At 33.6% G+C, this 16,284-nt stretch overlaps 1 protein-coding gene and 1 non-coding gene across 2 annotated transcripts in view; one reads left to right on the forward strand and one right to left on the reverse strand.

Moving 5' to 3' along the window:
• The first annotated feature begins 531 nt into the window (after positions 1 to 531).
• Positions 532 to 603, forward strand: Trnaq-cug (transfer RNA glutamine (anticodon CUG)). The gene has a single exon. It is a non-coding gene; the product is annotated as a tRNA-Gln (tRNA).
• Positions 604 to 4,431: 3,828 nt separating this feature from the next.
• Positions 4,432 to 16,284, reverse strand: part of LOC131938324 (disco-interacting protein 2) — a 49,237-nt gene continuing 37,384 nt past the window's right edge. Inside the window, exons 25-40 of the mRNA XM_059296331.1 lie at positions 16,048 to 16,180; positions 15,822 to 15,934; positions 15,551 to 15,631; positions 15,159 to 15,282; positions 14,837 to 14,878; positions 14,551 to 14,690; positions 13,682 to 13,843; positions 12,665 to 12,795; positions 12,222 to 12,313; positions 12,055 to 12,131; positions 11,430 to 11,600; positions 10,769 to 10,888; positions 10,565 to 10,639; positions 9,813 to 9,987; positions 9,567 to 9,690; positions 4,432 to 8,994 (exon numbers count right to left, since the gene is read on the reverse strand). Coding sequence (XP_059152314.1) covers positions 8,742 to 8,994; positions 9,567 to 9,690; positions 9,813 to 9,987; positions 10,565 to 10,639; positions 10,769 to 10,888; positions 11,430 to 11,600; positions 12,055 to 12,131; positions 12,222 to 12,313; positions 12,665 to 12,795; positions 13,682 to 13,843; positions 14,551 to 14,690; positions 14,837 to 14,878; positions 15,159 to 15,282; positions 15,551 to 15,631; positions 15,822 to 15,934; positions 16,048 to 16,180 — 2,013 coding nt within the window. The 3' untranslated portion in view covers positions 4,432 to 8,741. The remainder of the gene's footprint in view (positions 8,995 to 9,566; positions 9,691 to 9,812; positions 9,988 to 10,564; positions 10,640 to 10,768; positions 10,889 to 11,429; positions 11,601 to 12,054; positions 12,132 to 12,221; positions 12,314 to 12,664; positions 12,796 to 13,681; positions 13,844 to 14,550; positions 14,691 to 14,836; positions 14,879 to 15,158; positions 15,283 to 15,550; positions 15,632 to 15,821; positions 15,935 to 16,047; positions 16,181 to 16,284) is intronic.

Below are 16,284 nucleotides of genomic sequence, written 5' to 3' on the forward strand. Positions count from 1 at the left end.
GTGTAAACTGAGAGGGAAAATAGAAGACAAGTGAAAAAGCAATCGTCTATGTCTTGTTTCTAAATAAACGGAGCAGGTGTGAAGTTGTACGAGGGCTAGAAAAATTAAATGGAAAACAATGTCAAATAATAATTGACTCTGCTAGCATTTCTTTCTTTAACAGAGCATATGAAAAAAATGTTGTTATTTTATGATGGTAATGACAAACTATCATCCGATGAACCTAATTGTTTTTTTACTAGTAAGACTACCTTCAACTTTGTCATACTCTAATAAACAGTCGCCTAGCTCTAAACGTTATTATAAGGTGGGCAGCAAAGGATAAACAATTTAAATCTAAATCAGAAATTAAATATAATAGCTTGATGTTGTATTATGATGACGATAAATTAAATATGTGAATGACTCAACATTCATTTTAACTATGTGTACATTCACTCTGTTTCAGGGGCAGAAAAAGCGAGAAAAGCGCATGCTATTTCCGACTAAATATGAGACAACATGTGTATACAACCGCTTAACCGTGACGCAGGTTCCATGGTGTAATGGTTAGCACTCTGGACTCTGAATCCAGCGATCCGAGTTCAAGTCTCGGTGGAACCTTAGTTTTTCAACATTTTTACATGTAAATGAAATTCATTTACTTTGCTTCTGTGGATTGAATTGTTGAAGATTAAATCTATTAATTTAGCTAATACAAGTAATATATTTATCCATTGTATTATATTCTTGCCAAGTGTCATTTTTCATCTGCATGCATAGGAATAGCTTAAAACGCGTGGATATGAATTTTGGCCTTCCTAAAGTCCAACTATTTACAATTTTCATATTTCACCTATAAGAGTATGCCGTTTGCTCAATTGTCTCTTATATCACTTTTATTCTAACCTAACTATGCTTAATATATACTTACTTATTAAAGTAATGGGATTGATAAAAAAATCAAATATATACACACAAAAAACAGATATCTGTACATAAATGAGTATTACCTTAAGAAAACTAAAATTCCAAAATTTCTACGTAACCATTAGCAACAGTTATACGCTTACATTTTCCTATCTGTTGCAGAAGCAGAACACAGAAAAATAGTTTTACTGTAAAACGCTTGTTCTTCAAAAACAATAGTGTTTAGTTTTCGTTTCTTTCGCTTCCAATGACTAATAAAAAAAAACCTATTGAATGTTAATTTTCTTACTCCAATTTTGTTTTGATATATAATTATACAAACGGAATCTAACCTTCAGACGAAGCAGTAAAGGTTCCATGGTGTAATGGTTATCTCTCAGAATTTCGAATCCATGTTCAGTCTCGTTGTAACATATATCTAGTTTTTTTTTCTACTGATACATGTTTTTCCAGTATGAAACAATATTTGAAAGTGTAAGGAAATACTCCAAGCCGTTATTCTATGATTAGAATGATCTATGATCGTATTTTTTAAACCAATTAATGGCTCAGCTGATCTTGCAGTTCATGTAACATACGTATGTCATTAAAATTGTGTCAAATTTTTATTTTTTAAGATTAACTATTTTTCAAGGACGAGCGTTTTCTATGAATATGACATTTTCTTAAAATTTATCTTTCAGAAATTTATTCTTTCTAGATACAAGAATTTAGACTCAATACGAAACATGTTTACGCCTATAGAACGTATGTAAGGGCAGGTAAATAACGGTTGAAGGAGATAACCCTAGCCGGCAAGATGCTAAAATACGTCGTGGTGTTGTCTACCTTTTCTCGGTCGCTCCCTGCACATCTTATCTTGACGTTATGTCTTATCCTTTGCCGTGCGTGCATTTCCTGCCTGGTGTACGTGTAGGTTTATCCACATGCGCATATGCTGTGGGATTATTTTTTTTTAAAATTAGTTATTTATTTTGCTATTGAAAATACAGACATGGGTCCATTTTGTTTTTCAAGAATTAATTTAAATTAGAAAAATTGGCTAGTAACATTTGAAACACATGATTAGATTTTACAAATTAAAAAAAAACAAAACAACTAACGATTAAGCTAAAATTCTTCTTCAAAATCTCATTGTCTGACAATTTATAAAAAAAATTCAAAATATTTTTTTCCATGTACAAATTATTTGTTTTAGACAAATTTTTATCCATAAATTCACTGCTCGACAAATTTCCACGAAATTCGTCATACTTAGGGGAAATCGTAAATGAAGTCACACACCTGATTTGGGGAGGGGTGTGGTATAAGATTTATATTAAGCTGGGCCATTATGTGCTTTAAAAAGAAACGATGAGAAACAGGATTATTTTCGTTAGAATTGTAGTTGCCATGTGTGGGGAAAGTTATTACGTCATTCCTTCACTCGTGTCTAAAAAAGCTCCGTTCCTGTTTTTTTTTAATATTTCACGTCGCTTCTTAAAATGAAAAATAATTATTAAAAAAAGCGTCCACTTAACAAAGCTAAGCATGGAAGATTATTTTGACTCTTAAAAATGTTACCACCCAACGTATCAATGTTAATTTTTTTTTAATTTCATTAAAATGATAAATACAATTTAGGGGGTCATCCATAAATGACGTCACGCTTTTTTTGTACGATTTCCCTCCTCCCCCACCCCCCAGCCCCACCTCCGTCACACATCGTCACAAAAAGCCAGAACATCCCCTTAAAATAACGTCAATTCCTATTACAATTCATTAAAAACCGTTATCTAAAACGCGAAATAACGGCTAAAATTCGTTTTCTAACATTGCTTTTTTATAATGCAAAAGTGTAACGTCACACCATCTGACCATCGCCTCCCCCCCCCTCCAACATCACACACCGTTACCAAATTACGGACCCCCTCTTCCCCCTACAAGTGTGACGTCATATATGGACGACCCCCTTAGGTAGTAGTTACTGAAAGGTTTAGGCGTATTCTTACGATTTGCTAATTATTAATTTAAAACACGATTTTTAAAAATTATAAACAAACCCACTTATAAAATTATAAATAGCTATGTATCAAAATACAAAATCTACGTGCGTCATTAGAATTCCCCACGTCGTATCTTCACAAGATATTTTTTTTTAAAAAAGGTGTTTTGGGAGCGGATGTGATTCACAAAATAGTAAACCGAACGCAGTTTCTGTCAAGCTCATGTGATTTACGTCCCTTAGAAAGCCGACCTGTTATCATGGGCACGCAACCCAATGCGATTAAAGTCCCCCGTGGATGCGTAATATTTAGTTATCTCCCTTTTTATCAATGGTTTACAGTTTACAGGTAGGCCTTATCTATGAGTATGGGGCAAAGCGGTCATTATTTTAGTAAATCTTAACTATTCTTAACACAGGTAGCAATGAATCGTATGAATTAATGAAAATTGTACCATTAAATGAGGCGAAGGGAGCTAAATTTGATGTCAGGTGTAAAAGTATACGTTGAGATAAAACGTGTTGTAGATCAATTACAAACGGGAATGCATTTCTTAATGATTATTTATAAAAAAAATAAATAATGGTTAACCTTTCAACTCCAGTGGTCCATGTGGCAGATGAAGTAGATTTTTTTAAAAACATATAATGGGATAGTGTCAGTGGCGTAGCCAGGATCGTCTCAAGGGGGGGGGGGGGGGGGGGTTCCAATTTTTACCCGGGGACAAACTTTCGATTTGCACCCCCCCTCAAACATTCGATTTGCACCCCCCCCCCCCTCATACTTTATATATATACCGAGGATAGTGTAGTTCAATTGCGTCCTTTCAGGCTAGCAGTCATTGGCAATTCTCTCTAACAGCACCGTCTCAATGAGAAATATATATAATTCTTTTATTGAATATTGTTATCTATCGCTTTAGGAATGACTTTACGAGGCCTCCCCCCTTCCCAAGAGATACCTGGAAGAAACTGGTTTTATTATATATATTAAATATTAATTTTATATATATATATATATATATATATATATATATATATATATATATATATATATATATATATATTAATATTAAATATATCGGTCCCATGCTTAGGAAGGACACTGGCAATAGAGCCAGAAAAGGCTGGAGTGGAACCTCTGGGGCAAGCGAAGCTGAGATCGACCCAGGAAGACATGGTGACGTAGCATGCTGGAGGAGGCTGAAAGGATAGGAAGGAACTGGGAACAGCTGAAAAAGAGTGAGTGGAGAGTGGAATGTTTTAACAGAGTCCCTATGCTCCGCAAGGAACGAAAGGGAACATGATTATGAAAATTTGTCTTCTGTAGGAATAAACTACCCCAATCTCAAGTTCAATTTTCCTGAATTAACTTAAATAATATTAGAATGAAACTTGCTTTTCAACCGAAGAAAAGAAGGTACAAATCGCTCTCAAATAGGGCCACCTTTAGCAATCGCTATACACCTTTTTTTTAATGATTCCAGTTTTGTCAAAATCACACACTATTAAACATAATAACTAGCATGGACACAAACTTTGTTTAAAAACAGATTTATTCAAGTATTCATATTATGAAGAGAACAGTCTAAATTCCATAATGTAAAAAAATTGTAGCAATTCATAATGCCTTCATTCAAACTATGTTTTTTAAAAAAAAAAACCACAAACCACATGCAAAAATGTACCTACCAGACATAAGATCAATAAAACAAGGCAAAAATGTTTTCTTCTATAAGACAAGATTGTCAAGTAATACATAATTTTAATAAATTAATCATAAATATAGGTTCAGAAACATAAGTGAAATAAATTTTTAAAATTGACTTGTGAATTTTTTTTTCAATAATGGTACAGAATCAAAAGTAAAAAAAAAAAAAAAAAAAAAAAACCCAAAGCAAACTCAATCTGGGCTGAATAAATAAGCTAGTATTAGAGTTATGCTATGTAGAGATACAGACCAAGGTACGATTGGAATATCATAACTAACAAGCCATCACTTCCTCACACTTAAGCTTGCTAAAAAAAATATCTACACATATGAATCAGAAGGAAAGAAACGACATCACAATATTAATTGTTACCCTTCTTAGCGAGCATGCATTTAGTACAATAGTTTTTTTTTATATTATGGTTTACTTCATGTCCAGTAAAAACAAAACATACCACATGCATGCTGTTCTGAAAGGTTTTTTTATCTCTCTACAAATGTTATGTCAAATGTCCAATCTCTCATGTTAAGACTAGCATGCTGCTATAGATACTACACCTTCCATTGGTTGTCAATGGTAACCACAAACAATGTTACAACCTGGCACAACATATTTTAATTTACTTTCATTCAATAATAGCCTGCTATGTACACTTATAAATAAACAAACACAAAAAAAAAAGAAACATTTTAAATGAATTAAGCAGAATAAAAGATTCTTTTTTTTATAAATTGTCAATTTTTCTCTTTAGGTTAAACCCTAATAAATTACAAGCCTTGATTACATCCCTTATTTTACATGAATTCTTTCTCCTATTTTCATGTTGCTATTTAATAAGAAATAAATTTCACCAGTTGAATATATTGCACAGTGTGTCTGGTCAATTCTGCAAAATTCACCGAAAATAATTTTTTTAAACTTATAAACAAAAAGATTTTAAATTTAATCTAGAATAATAAACTTTTTTTCATGTAAAAATAGAAAACAAAATTAATCTAAAAGAAAAAAAATCAGAAAAGCAAAACTAAGCAAATTTTTAAAACTGATATGGCAGTGGAACTGCAGGAAGATGTTTATTGATCAAAAAAGTCTTGTATTTGAAGATTTGGACTATAGAATTAAAATTGTTACACTAATACAAATATGACCACTTCAGTCTATTTTTGCTGTAAAAATATAATAAACAAAACTGAAGTAAACAAGCTCCAAAGGCAGACAGAGTTTCTGTATTTACATAATTTAAAACACATATGACAGCACTATGTGACAGTTTCTTCACATGATTTTTTTTTGTACAAACATACAACATATAGAATGACGGAAGTGCCTTATATAGTTTCAGAGACAAAGCCTTAGTAGAATTTCTGTTTTTGATTTGATTAGAAATGTATGAATAAACTTGTCTCATTAAGACTAACATAGTTATTTTAATGTGTGCTGATAAAATGTAGAAAAAAAAATTCTTTTACAGAATATTTCTAGCTCATTGGCTTAAAATAATACATGTGATCAAGCTTCCAATAAGCTGCCAGAAAAAAAATGAGGAAGATTAAAAATTGTGTAAAAAAGTAATATTGGTTTTTAAGTAAAGAAAAAGAACGGCAACTGTTTTTTAAAGTAAGTATAATGTGATTGTGAATGTATTCTTTAGAAAATAAAAAAAGCGGTGGTAACAGTAATTTATTTAACTGCACAAAAGTCTGGTTCTTTAGTTCATAAGAACTTTTATTTTTGTACCTCAGACAACTGGAAAAAGGAGATCTAGTTTCTGTTTTGTCAATACCTGAATAAACAATTATCACACAGACTACGAGAAAAATAGGCAAACCCTTTTTTGTGCCAGTGTATACATATTTTTCTTTCCAGTAGAATAATACTGCTAGGATACAGAAAGGCAATGTGAGTTTAAAACTGAATGAAAGAAAAAAAATACATTGATAAGTAAATGCTGTTAGGGAAAGATAAGCCAGTGTTTATGTTTGTGTGCCTGCAGTGAGAAAAATCAGAGGTTATAGCTCAGCTGTGAACGGAGACAGACACATAGATTTTTTTTAACACAAGTTTGCATATCTTCCTTTCATCTACCTAATATTTACAAAAAAGACTTTTTTCCCTTGTTACAATTTTATTTGCAAAGCTTTTTTTGCATTGGTTGGGAAAAACAAGAAAAAATGGTTGAGTCCCAAAAAGGCAAATTTGAACTCTTTCTTGTGCTTTTTTTGTCTAAAAAGAAAGTTCAAGACTTTTGTCATCTTTTCAAGCATCCCAACCCTAAGCTTATAAATAATTCAAGCAACAATTAATTACTAGCGATTCATTAATTTAAAAAACATTTAGCAAAGTATTTTTATAGATACAAATGACATGCCTTATATAAGGCAAGAATGATATTTTGGTATCTTCTTAGATAAGTGTTAAGATCTTATAAACAAAACTAGATGGGTGATCAACATGATTTATTATTGATGACCTTAGTTACTTGAATCACACAATTACATCATCTGAAGAATTTTAATGAGATTTTAATAAAATTTATTAAAAATACATCCAGTTAAGAATGGGTCATTTATTAAACACGAGTATGTGAAAACACATACAATTATCATTCTTTGCAGTAAGGAAATGCAAAAAAAAATTTTTTTTTGTTAAAATTATGTACAGGTACATTAAATTGATCATGAACAACTAAATTTTATGTACATAATGTGTGCTGATTAAAAAAAAAAAATCAACAATCATACATATGAACAAAATGCTTTCCAACAATCATGAGCGTACAAAAGTTCTATTCCATACATTATGTCGAGATACTCCAGCTATATACAAGCAAAACAAAACATTTAATCACAGAAAAAAAAATCCATGCGATTTTTAAAAAAAAAAAATTGTAAACAATAACATGGACAAGAGAATTGATAAAGGTGGTCCTTTAAAACAAAACCACAGTGGTGTAAAAGAATGTTATTGCTTAGGTTAAAATAAAAGTCAGCTAACTCAGGATTCATACTCTTCTGTTGTGAAACACAGGATGTAAAGTTAAGTGTAGCTTAGATCAAACACAGACGTGAGGGGATTTGGAAACTTTTTAAAAAAATGAGATCAGCTAACAAGTTTTTTAATAAATGATGGATGGAAGTTGGGGGAGTGTACAAAGTTTCGTGTTGTGCTGGTGCTTAAAAAGTGTACCGAGCTGTTATAGGATAATGTGTACAGTTGAAATAGGATAGTGTGTGTGGGGTAGGTGTTGTGTAGCAAGTTAACAGGGTATTGTGTAGATGTTGAAAAAGAGAAGAAATTGTGATGTACTAAGCTTAAAAATTTAATTTTCTCCTGAGGAAAGCTGTCAATTAAACCAGTCTTTATTAAACCTACTCTATTTGAGCTAGTTAACATGTAAAAAATGTACACACTCCACAACTAATTTTGTAGCTAAAAACAAAAGTTCTTTGTTATTTATATTAGCAGGGATCGTGGTAATTTACTTGAAATCTCTTTCAGTAAGATATTTGTTCTATAATATAAAAAAAAGTAAGTAACTCATCATAAATTAATGTTACAGTGGTGCTAGCTAATGTAGATTAAACATTAACTTGACTTACATTTACAAATCATCATTTGACAAATACCTCAGCATTATAAAATTACTTTTTAATCTTTATATATTTTAATGATAATACAATAATAGCAATCAAAAACTACTACTAATTAAATAATCTTTAGACACAACATTAATTAAAAAAATCATGGGATCCCTCTTCTTTGAAAATAAATGTTTACATAATTAATTTTTAAATTGTGAGTAATTTTTCATGGCTTTAATGTTAATGGATCTAATGAGCTTGATCTTCAAAAAATAAAAAATGTACAAATTGGCACGCTGTTCAACTCATGGCCTAGTAAAAACTATACGGATCAGTATACATATTCACATAATGTAAACTCAAGTTCAGCTGTTTATGTCAACACCGTTTTCACATATTATAAGTATATATATATGTGTTACATATATAATGAGGATCTAGCTTGTCAATGTTTTCAAACGGATGTGTGTTTACATATAGCATCAGGATGGCCAGTTATGTCAGTGTTCTTTACATATTATAAGCACATGTATAGGTTCAAGACGGCCAGTGCTATTACATATTATAAGCTACATATATAGGGTCAAGCTGGTCAGCCAAGAAGCCGTCACGCAGATGCATCCTTTGCTTCTCTCCTCTGGAATTGATGGGGATGACCCCTGGGTCGACGACCACAACAACACCCACTATCAGGTAATGCTCTTCTAAAACAACATTAGTGACCAGTGGAACAAGGTCCAGCGCCTCGTTTTCATTACCGTCCAGCTCTACTACCACCACCAGTAGGTTGGTCCACGTGAATACAGCGCTGAAACATACAAGACAAGTCTTACACACACCTTGCATAGTAATAAAATAGCCGTTAAATCAGTTCTAAAACAGTATTTTCCGTATCTTTTTTATAAATATTTACAAGTCCCATGGAATTTATAAATCCTGTTGGTGATTTAATTAAATTAATGGCCTGATTGGGTAATGACTAATGTTTAGGGTCTCAGTACAGACCTATCATAAGGGGTCATCCATTTATGAAGTCCACAATTTTTTTGGATTTTGGACCCCCCCCCCCCCCCCCCAAATCCTTATAACAGTCCATATGCGTCCACAAGTCAGTTTTTTTTCAGACCCCCCTCCCCCCACGTATGGACATCATAAATGGATGACCCCTAACAACTTGGTCAAGTTTGTGTTTCTGGCTTGTAAACATGTCTGATACCAAGTAAAACTAAGTAGATACTAAACCATCTTATTACAAAGTGATTGATAATCTTTATTAATTTTTATATTTCTGCAATTTGACTTGTCATTAGCAGGGAATTTTTAAAATAACACTTAAGCTAAGGTTGTTATGCTGAGAATCAGATATGAAATATTTTGTACCATTCACAAATCTTGCGATGTGACCTCTGCACTGTCATCTCAATATCAATTGGATGGTAGCGCATCCCCCTCAGCATCATTGTTTCATCCAATGCCCCCACGACAAAAATAGCATCATGACGCTCTAAAGAGTAAAAAAATATTTTTTATATCTCTAATTGAATACAATTTATCATGTATCATCAAAGAAAATATAAATCTAGACCATATTTATGTATGAATGTACCAAAAAAGAGAAAAACTAACCCCCATCTGATTGGGTGAGTTCAGTGCGACGTATAAATCCTAAGAAACCAGTACGGGCGTAGCTTGTATGTATGTCCCCTGTGGCAAGCTGAGAGTCAAAGTGGTCATGGTGTAGAGACTCATCTCCATAGATGGTGAAGTAGCCATTGGCATTGTGTGGACTGCTAACCCAGATCTGATCAAACAAGAGAATACAATGTGCCATTCATTAAGGCAAGTGTTAATGGGTACTGTTTAATTGGCAACATATAACTAGGTTAGATTTAGTTACTGATCAGTTGTAGTACTGCTTCTCTTAACAGCAGAAAATTATACCATCAAAATGTAATACATAATCTTGTAAACCTCAATGTACTTTACACCTGTTCAATTTTTTTTTAATTACCATTTGCATTTTTTTTTTAACCAAAATATTAAAATTGTAAATAAAAGCAACATTCAGGATAATAGACAGCGAAAGTCCAAATAGCATACTTTTATTTCCATAAAAAATTGCAAGCTAAAAAAAAGGCAAATAGCATCACTTCATACATTTTTTTAGTGTTCACATTATCAATTCATTCATTTGACATAGCTCCTAATTTTACTTAATTTGGAGAAAACTTCCAGTTAAAATGAAAAAAACAAAAACTTATTTCCCATCTGATTTAAACATGTCAAATGTCAACTATTTCTCATACTATTTCTCCATGTCTCTGCCCTCTACAGTGGTATCTATAACACCTCATACCTGTGATCTAGCTGACACTTACCTCACCAAGGTGGGAGTCAGCACACTGGCCTTTTGTCTCAGGGTTGGCGATGGCAACCTTGACCCCAGGTAAGAGCTGATGAGAGTGTGAAAAAATTCAATTTTTATTTTTCTTGTCAGTTCAGTAAAACCAAGCAATAAAAGAAGTTAGTTCTACATAGACACAAGTATAACACTATGTTAAAGAAGGGAAAGATGAGCTCACTTTCCCAGACTCCAGTAGACACAATGAATGTGGGCTTCCCTTCTCCACCAGTGTTACCCTATCATTCCTCAGTGCTCTCATGTCCACATATACTGTGGTAGTCTCAGGGCACGAAGCTCCCTGGAACAAAATTTGGATTCAAATATAACAAACGAACAAAATCAAATCTACTTTGTCTAGCATTTCATTTAATTACTTAGCTCTAGCTAAATTGCTTAATAGAAAAAAATAGAATAAAAAAGATGCTCCATTGCTATTTGATTATAATTAAATCTTCTTCGTTCTTAATTGTAATGTTGGACAAGATTTGCTCAAGCACAAGTATTACATGTCAATCTATTATGCACCATTTAGACTGTTGACTCCCATTTCAGCCTGCTTTTCTTTTTTGGATTAGCTTCGTTAGCCTTTGGCCAACCAAGAACAAACTATAAGGCAGCAATTGCTTTAATTTGGAGTTTTCTTTCCTAAATGTGTTGTTGCCACCTGGAATTTCCAACTTGTGATTTATCGGTTTAGCAATCAATTCATGAGCATTATTGACCTGACCGCACCAACACTGTTATTTCACTATTTTGATGTCTTATTTTTAGACAGTCTAGATGTAACTAATATAATAATGTAATGGGACGACTATGGTAGTTATCGAGTAAGGCCTCACCTGTAAGCAAATGCCCACATTGACTCTACAACCAAAGCTGGTGCTGACTGCTCTAGGACTCAAGCCCAGGCCAGCAAACAACTTTGTGAAGGAGGTGGTCAACAATATCCTTGGCCTCTCTTCTGCTATCACACAGCAAGCACGGACACAAGATAAGTTGATACCTTTAGCCTAAAGGGAAAAATAAAAATTTAGCTTTAGCATAAGGAAATAAAAGTTTTATTTGTCAAGATTTAGGAAATAGAAGTATTTAATTGATTTTAAAAGTAGAATTTTACTTCTTTAGTAGATGGAGTCATAAAAAACATACTCTGATGTAATAATTTTATACCAATATTTCTAGAACTTTAAAAAAATATTGTCTGCATAGCTCATACCCAGCCATCTCTAACAGATATATCAAACTCTATTACTTTATTTTTAAGTTACAAAGGTAATCACCATATAAATTATTGAAATCAGCTTTTGGATAAGGAGAATTTTGCTGACACAACTGTATTCTGGATACCATGTGGCCACATTTATATTAACTCTACTTCACCTACGCTCAGTGCCTTAAAGTCTAACAGTGTGTAATACCCTCAAAACAAGAAAGTAACATTATTTTAAAAAAAAAGATAATTACCTTCAAAGAGGCGGTGGATGTTCCAAGACCTCTTGTACAAAGTTCCATAACTCCATAGGAACAGAATGTATCTCGAACTAAAAAAAAAATACAGATAATTTAGTTGGCCAGGTTTTAATTGTTATATAAACAGATCAAACTTGATGTAGGAAGAATATGGTTGTTACCTTTAAATTGGCTAACAGCTGTTAACCAAACAGCAGGGTTGAGCTCTACTTCTGTGGGAGGAATCAGTATGGAGTGGTGGCCAGAGTAGATACTGCAGAAACAAAACAAATTTACATTAGCTTTACACACCCTACAACAAGCTAACTAAAAACATATTGAATGATAACCAGAGTAGATACTTCAGAAACAAATTTACATTAGCTTTACACACCCTACAACCTGCTAACTAAAAACATATTGAATGATAACCAGAGTAGATACTTCAGAAACAAATTTACATTAGCTTTACACACCTTACAACAACATGCTAACATAGAACATAGAGCAGATACTAACGTAGATAACCAGAGTAGATACTGAAGAAATAAAACATGTTTACGTTAACTTTTGACACCCTTGCTAACACAGACCCAGCATGATATAACCCCCTAGGTTAACAAACCTGCTAAGACACCAAAGCACAAAACCCAGGCCGCTGTAGGGATCCAGACACAGTGCCACATCTCTAGAAGGGTAAAGCTCACACTGTAGTTTCTGGGCCCTGCAGAGAGCTGTAGCTGATGCGTGGGACATCTGTACAGAGGTAATCATTCAGTCAATCATTTGGTGAGAGAACTACTTGCTTTAATGATTGGGGTGGGGAGCAAAACAAGAAAGGAGTGGGACATCTGCACAGAGGTAATCATTCAGTCAATCATTTGGTGAGAGAACTACTTGCTTTAACGATTGGGGTGGGGAGCAAAACATGAAAGGAGTAGAGAGCAGGGTGTATCTAAGATACTTTCCTACACATTTCTTTAGTACTACCCTTGCCCAATATATTGAGCTTAATTATTACACGGAGTATTTTTTAAAAAACTCTCAATTCAATATTGACAGTGGACATAGAGGTACCTAGTATACTTAAGTTAATTATACTGCACAAGTGTAGTGAGCAGTGAAGGGGGTGGGGGATGAATGTGTGTATGTTGTTTGTATGTAGTAATCTGTCTCATTCTATGAGCAGTGTTGTTACATCATTCCCCAGCTTGTTTTTTTTTGCATTGGTATAAAAGGAATTTGACAGTGTGGTTGGAGTCCTCAGTCCAGTAATTTCATGTGAGCAGGTTTGTGGGCACTTATGTTCTGTATAGTAGCCACTATATCCTAGATTTGGGTACTCTTTTGTGTCACTGAATTAGAACTGACTTTGCTTATCTGTGTGTAAATAGCTATTAAACTTTTAGAATAATTTTGTAACAAGCTTGTTTTACTTAGTCTTGTGTTTTGTAACCCGTTGGTGGTCCATCTTATATGTTGAGCGACACCCTAGATTACCCATTAAAGGCGTGTCATTGTGTTGACAATAACAATCACGTGTACATATAAACAGTGCCAGTTTTATTTCTAACTTTGTTTATAATACAAGAAACCTGCCCATGTGTAGACTAGAATGCCCATGCCAATGTCCCCAACCTACCTTAACACCTGCCAACATGCCAGTGGTGGAAACACTGAAGTCCAGGTAACAGATCATCTCTGGTGTTGGTGCCCTGTAGATGGCTGCCAGTTTTCTTTTAGGAAGGTCGTCTGTGTCTAGCAGGTTTGTCCAGGTTTTAGAATCAACTATTACAGACGCCTCCTGGAAATCAGAAATAAAATGTTTTTTTTTAGCTATAAGAGTAGAAAACTCAACAACTAGAGATTGCTGGATCAGATATTTTAAAATCGTGTATTACAAAAAAAAGCCTGAGAGATGGGAATACACAGCTTATTAAAAGTAAAAGTTTTTTTTCTTTCCATGAAAGCAATAGAATTCTGCACAATTTTATGTCACCAACTGTCTGCTGTAAGCTTAAACTTTGGAATATTTTGGTTTATGTTTTAGAGACAGGACATACTGTGAGAAATTGAAGGGCTAGCATTCCACCATCTGCCCTTATTTCCTACGGACTAATGTTGGGTGGGTGATGGCATGGCAGAGAGGGAGAGCTCTAGATTGCTAACTCAAAAATCTTGAGTTCGAATCCCAGACTGAAGTCTGTAGGGCATCCTTGAGTCCACCAGCTCTTATGGGTACCTAACTCACATTAAGAAAACAAGGGCAGTTAGGAATAGTGCTGACCCCACTATCCCCTTGTATTCCAAGGTCATTGATAAATATCAGCTCACTTGATCTGCCCCATGTGTCTTGAGCACAAACAGGAAAAGATGATGATGATGAACTAATGTTAGGTACTAATTAGAGCTGATTGCTCTGAAATTTATGTTAAGACTTGCAAAAGCTGCATCTTATATAATCTGTATGACACTTTTCTGTATGACACTTTAACAGACAACCTGTCTCACCTTAGACTTTAACAACTTGATAGTCGCACTATTGGTGAGGATGGCCACAGACTTGCTGACCTCAACTATCATGCGGACAGTTGGAAGTGTTGAGGAAACATTCTGTGGGTGGGGTGGTCGAATGGTCACAGGGACACAACCTACGGAGATAAAGCATGTGTCAACCCACACTGTACAGTGGCAAAACTTTTCTGATTTTAACATACTGACATGAAACTATAACAATACTGACATATTCCAACAGTGTCATGTATGTGAAGAGTGGCAACAAGTTAAAGATCCTTACCTACATACAAGCATCCATAGAATGCAGACACTAACTCAACACCTGTAAAAAAAAAGATTTTAAAAATTTAATATACTTTCATATACAAATAAAAATTGTTTATGCTATTGTAAACCAGCATTTCTTTTTTGTTTATTAAAACTTTTCTCTATACATTAATCAAAGCTTGGTTAAGACTATAGTTTTAGATTTATCTTGATACAAATATGTACAAACCAGATTCAATGTAAATTTTTACTGACTTCATTTAACAAAATTAAAATTAGTTTTTACAGAAATCAATCGAACCTACAAACAGTTTATAGACCAGTCTAAAACTTACCAGGATGAAAAACAAGGGCTACATGATCACCAGTATTGAGCTTGCCCTTTTCCATCAAAAGACAGCCAATTTTCTCAGCCCTTTTGTGTAGTTGTGAACAAGTGTAGGTAGCTGAAGCTTGATTCTGTTATTTTAAAATAAGAGACTTAATAACAAACATGTACAAATGAAGATCTAGTTAAAAATTCTTTCACAATATGTGAATATAATAGAAATACATAGCTAGAAAAAATTCTATAAGTACAAATAATCAAAATGGAAATAATTAAATAAAGAACAGAATCCTGCAATGTCTTACTATTTCTTACTATTTTTAATAATAAAATTTTCTATAGAATTTATTTAGTGAAAATGAATACAACTGACTTAAAAAATTCACATCACAAACTTACCCTAGAGTTGAGCATGGTATAAAGAATGTGGTCAGGTGTTGTAAGAGCTCTCCATCTGAGAATCTCTGTCAAAAACTGGTGCTAGAGGGATCAACATTTTACACAGGTTAAAAAAGCTCCTACGCTTTGAACTTTAAGCTCATTTAAGATTCAAGTAAACTGTTCAAGTACACTAATTACATAAAAATAAAAGATAAGCTTATTGGTGGGATATAAGTTAATAAACAGACATTACAAAGCATTTATTTGAGTTATTTAATTCCACAATTACCTTTTTAGTCGAGTCGGTATCGTCATCAGATATCCCCAAATCACGTCCCTGTGCCCATGCCATACGGGCACCTTGCACGATATTGCCAACATGCACAGCTGATGGCTTCACATCTTTGAACAAAACATTTGCTTTAGTATTTTTTACATTCCACCATTGACAATAAGGGTGCATGATAATATAACTGTGACTATAATAGACAGAGTTAATAAAGTGTTAAGCTCACCTGGATGAATTTCTCTAGGCTTTGGTAGGTTGGTGACACAGGTGTGTGGACACATCAACACATTAGCAGGGTGAAGTGAGCCTTCCAGGAATTTTTTCTTGGTGTCGTGGAGATGGATACCCCCCAAAGGCGTCTGGAAAACAGACGTAAAGACAGTTTAACTGTGTTGTAAATAAATGGCAAGTAGAAGTTCTAAAACAAAAACAATGTGTGTTGAAAGAGAAGATTACTAAGCTG

This window comes from Physella acuta, unplaced genomic scaffold (genome assembly GCF_028476545.2).
Source record: "Physella acuta isolate Inbredline_101_S28 unplaced genomic scaffold, ASM2847654v3 ptg000242l, whole genome shotgun sequence".
Classification (NCBI taxonomy): Eukaryota; Metazoa; Mollusca; class Gastropoda; family Physidae; genus Physella; species Physella acuta.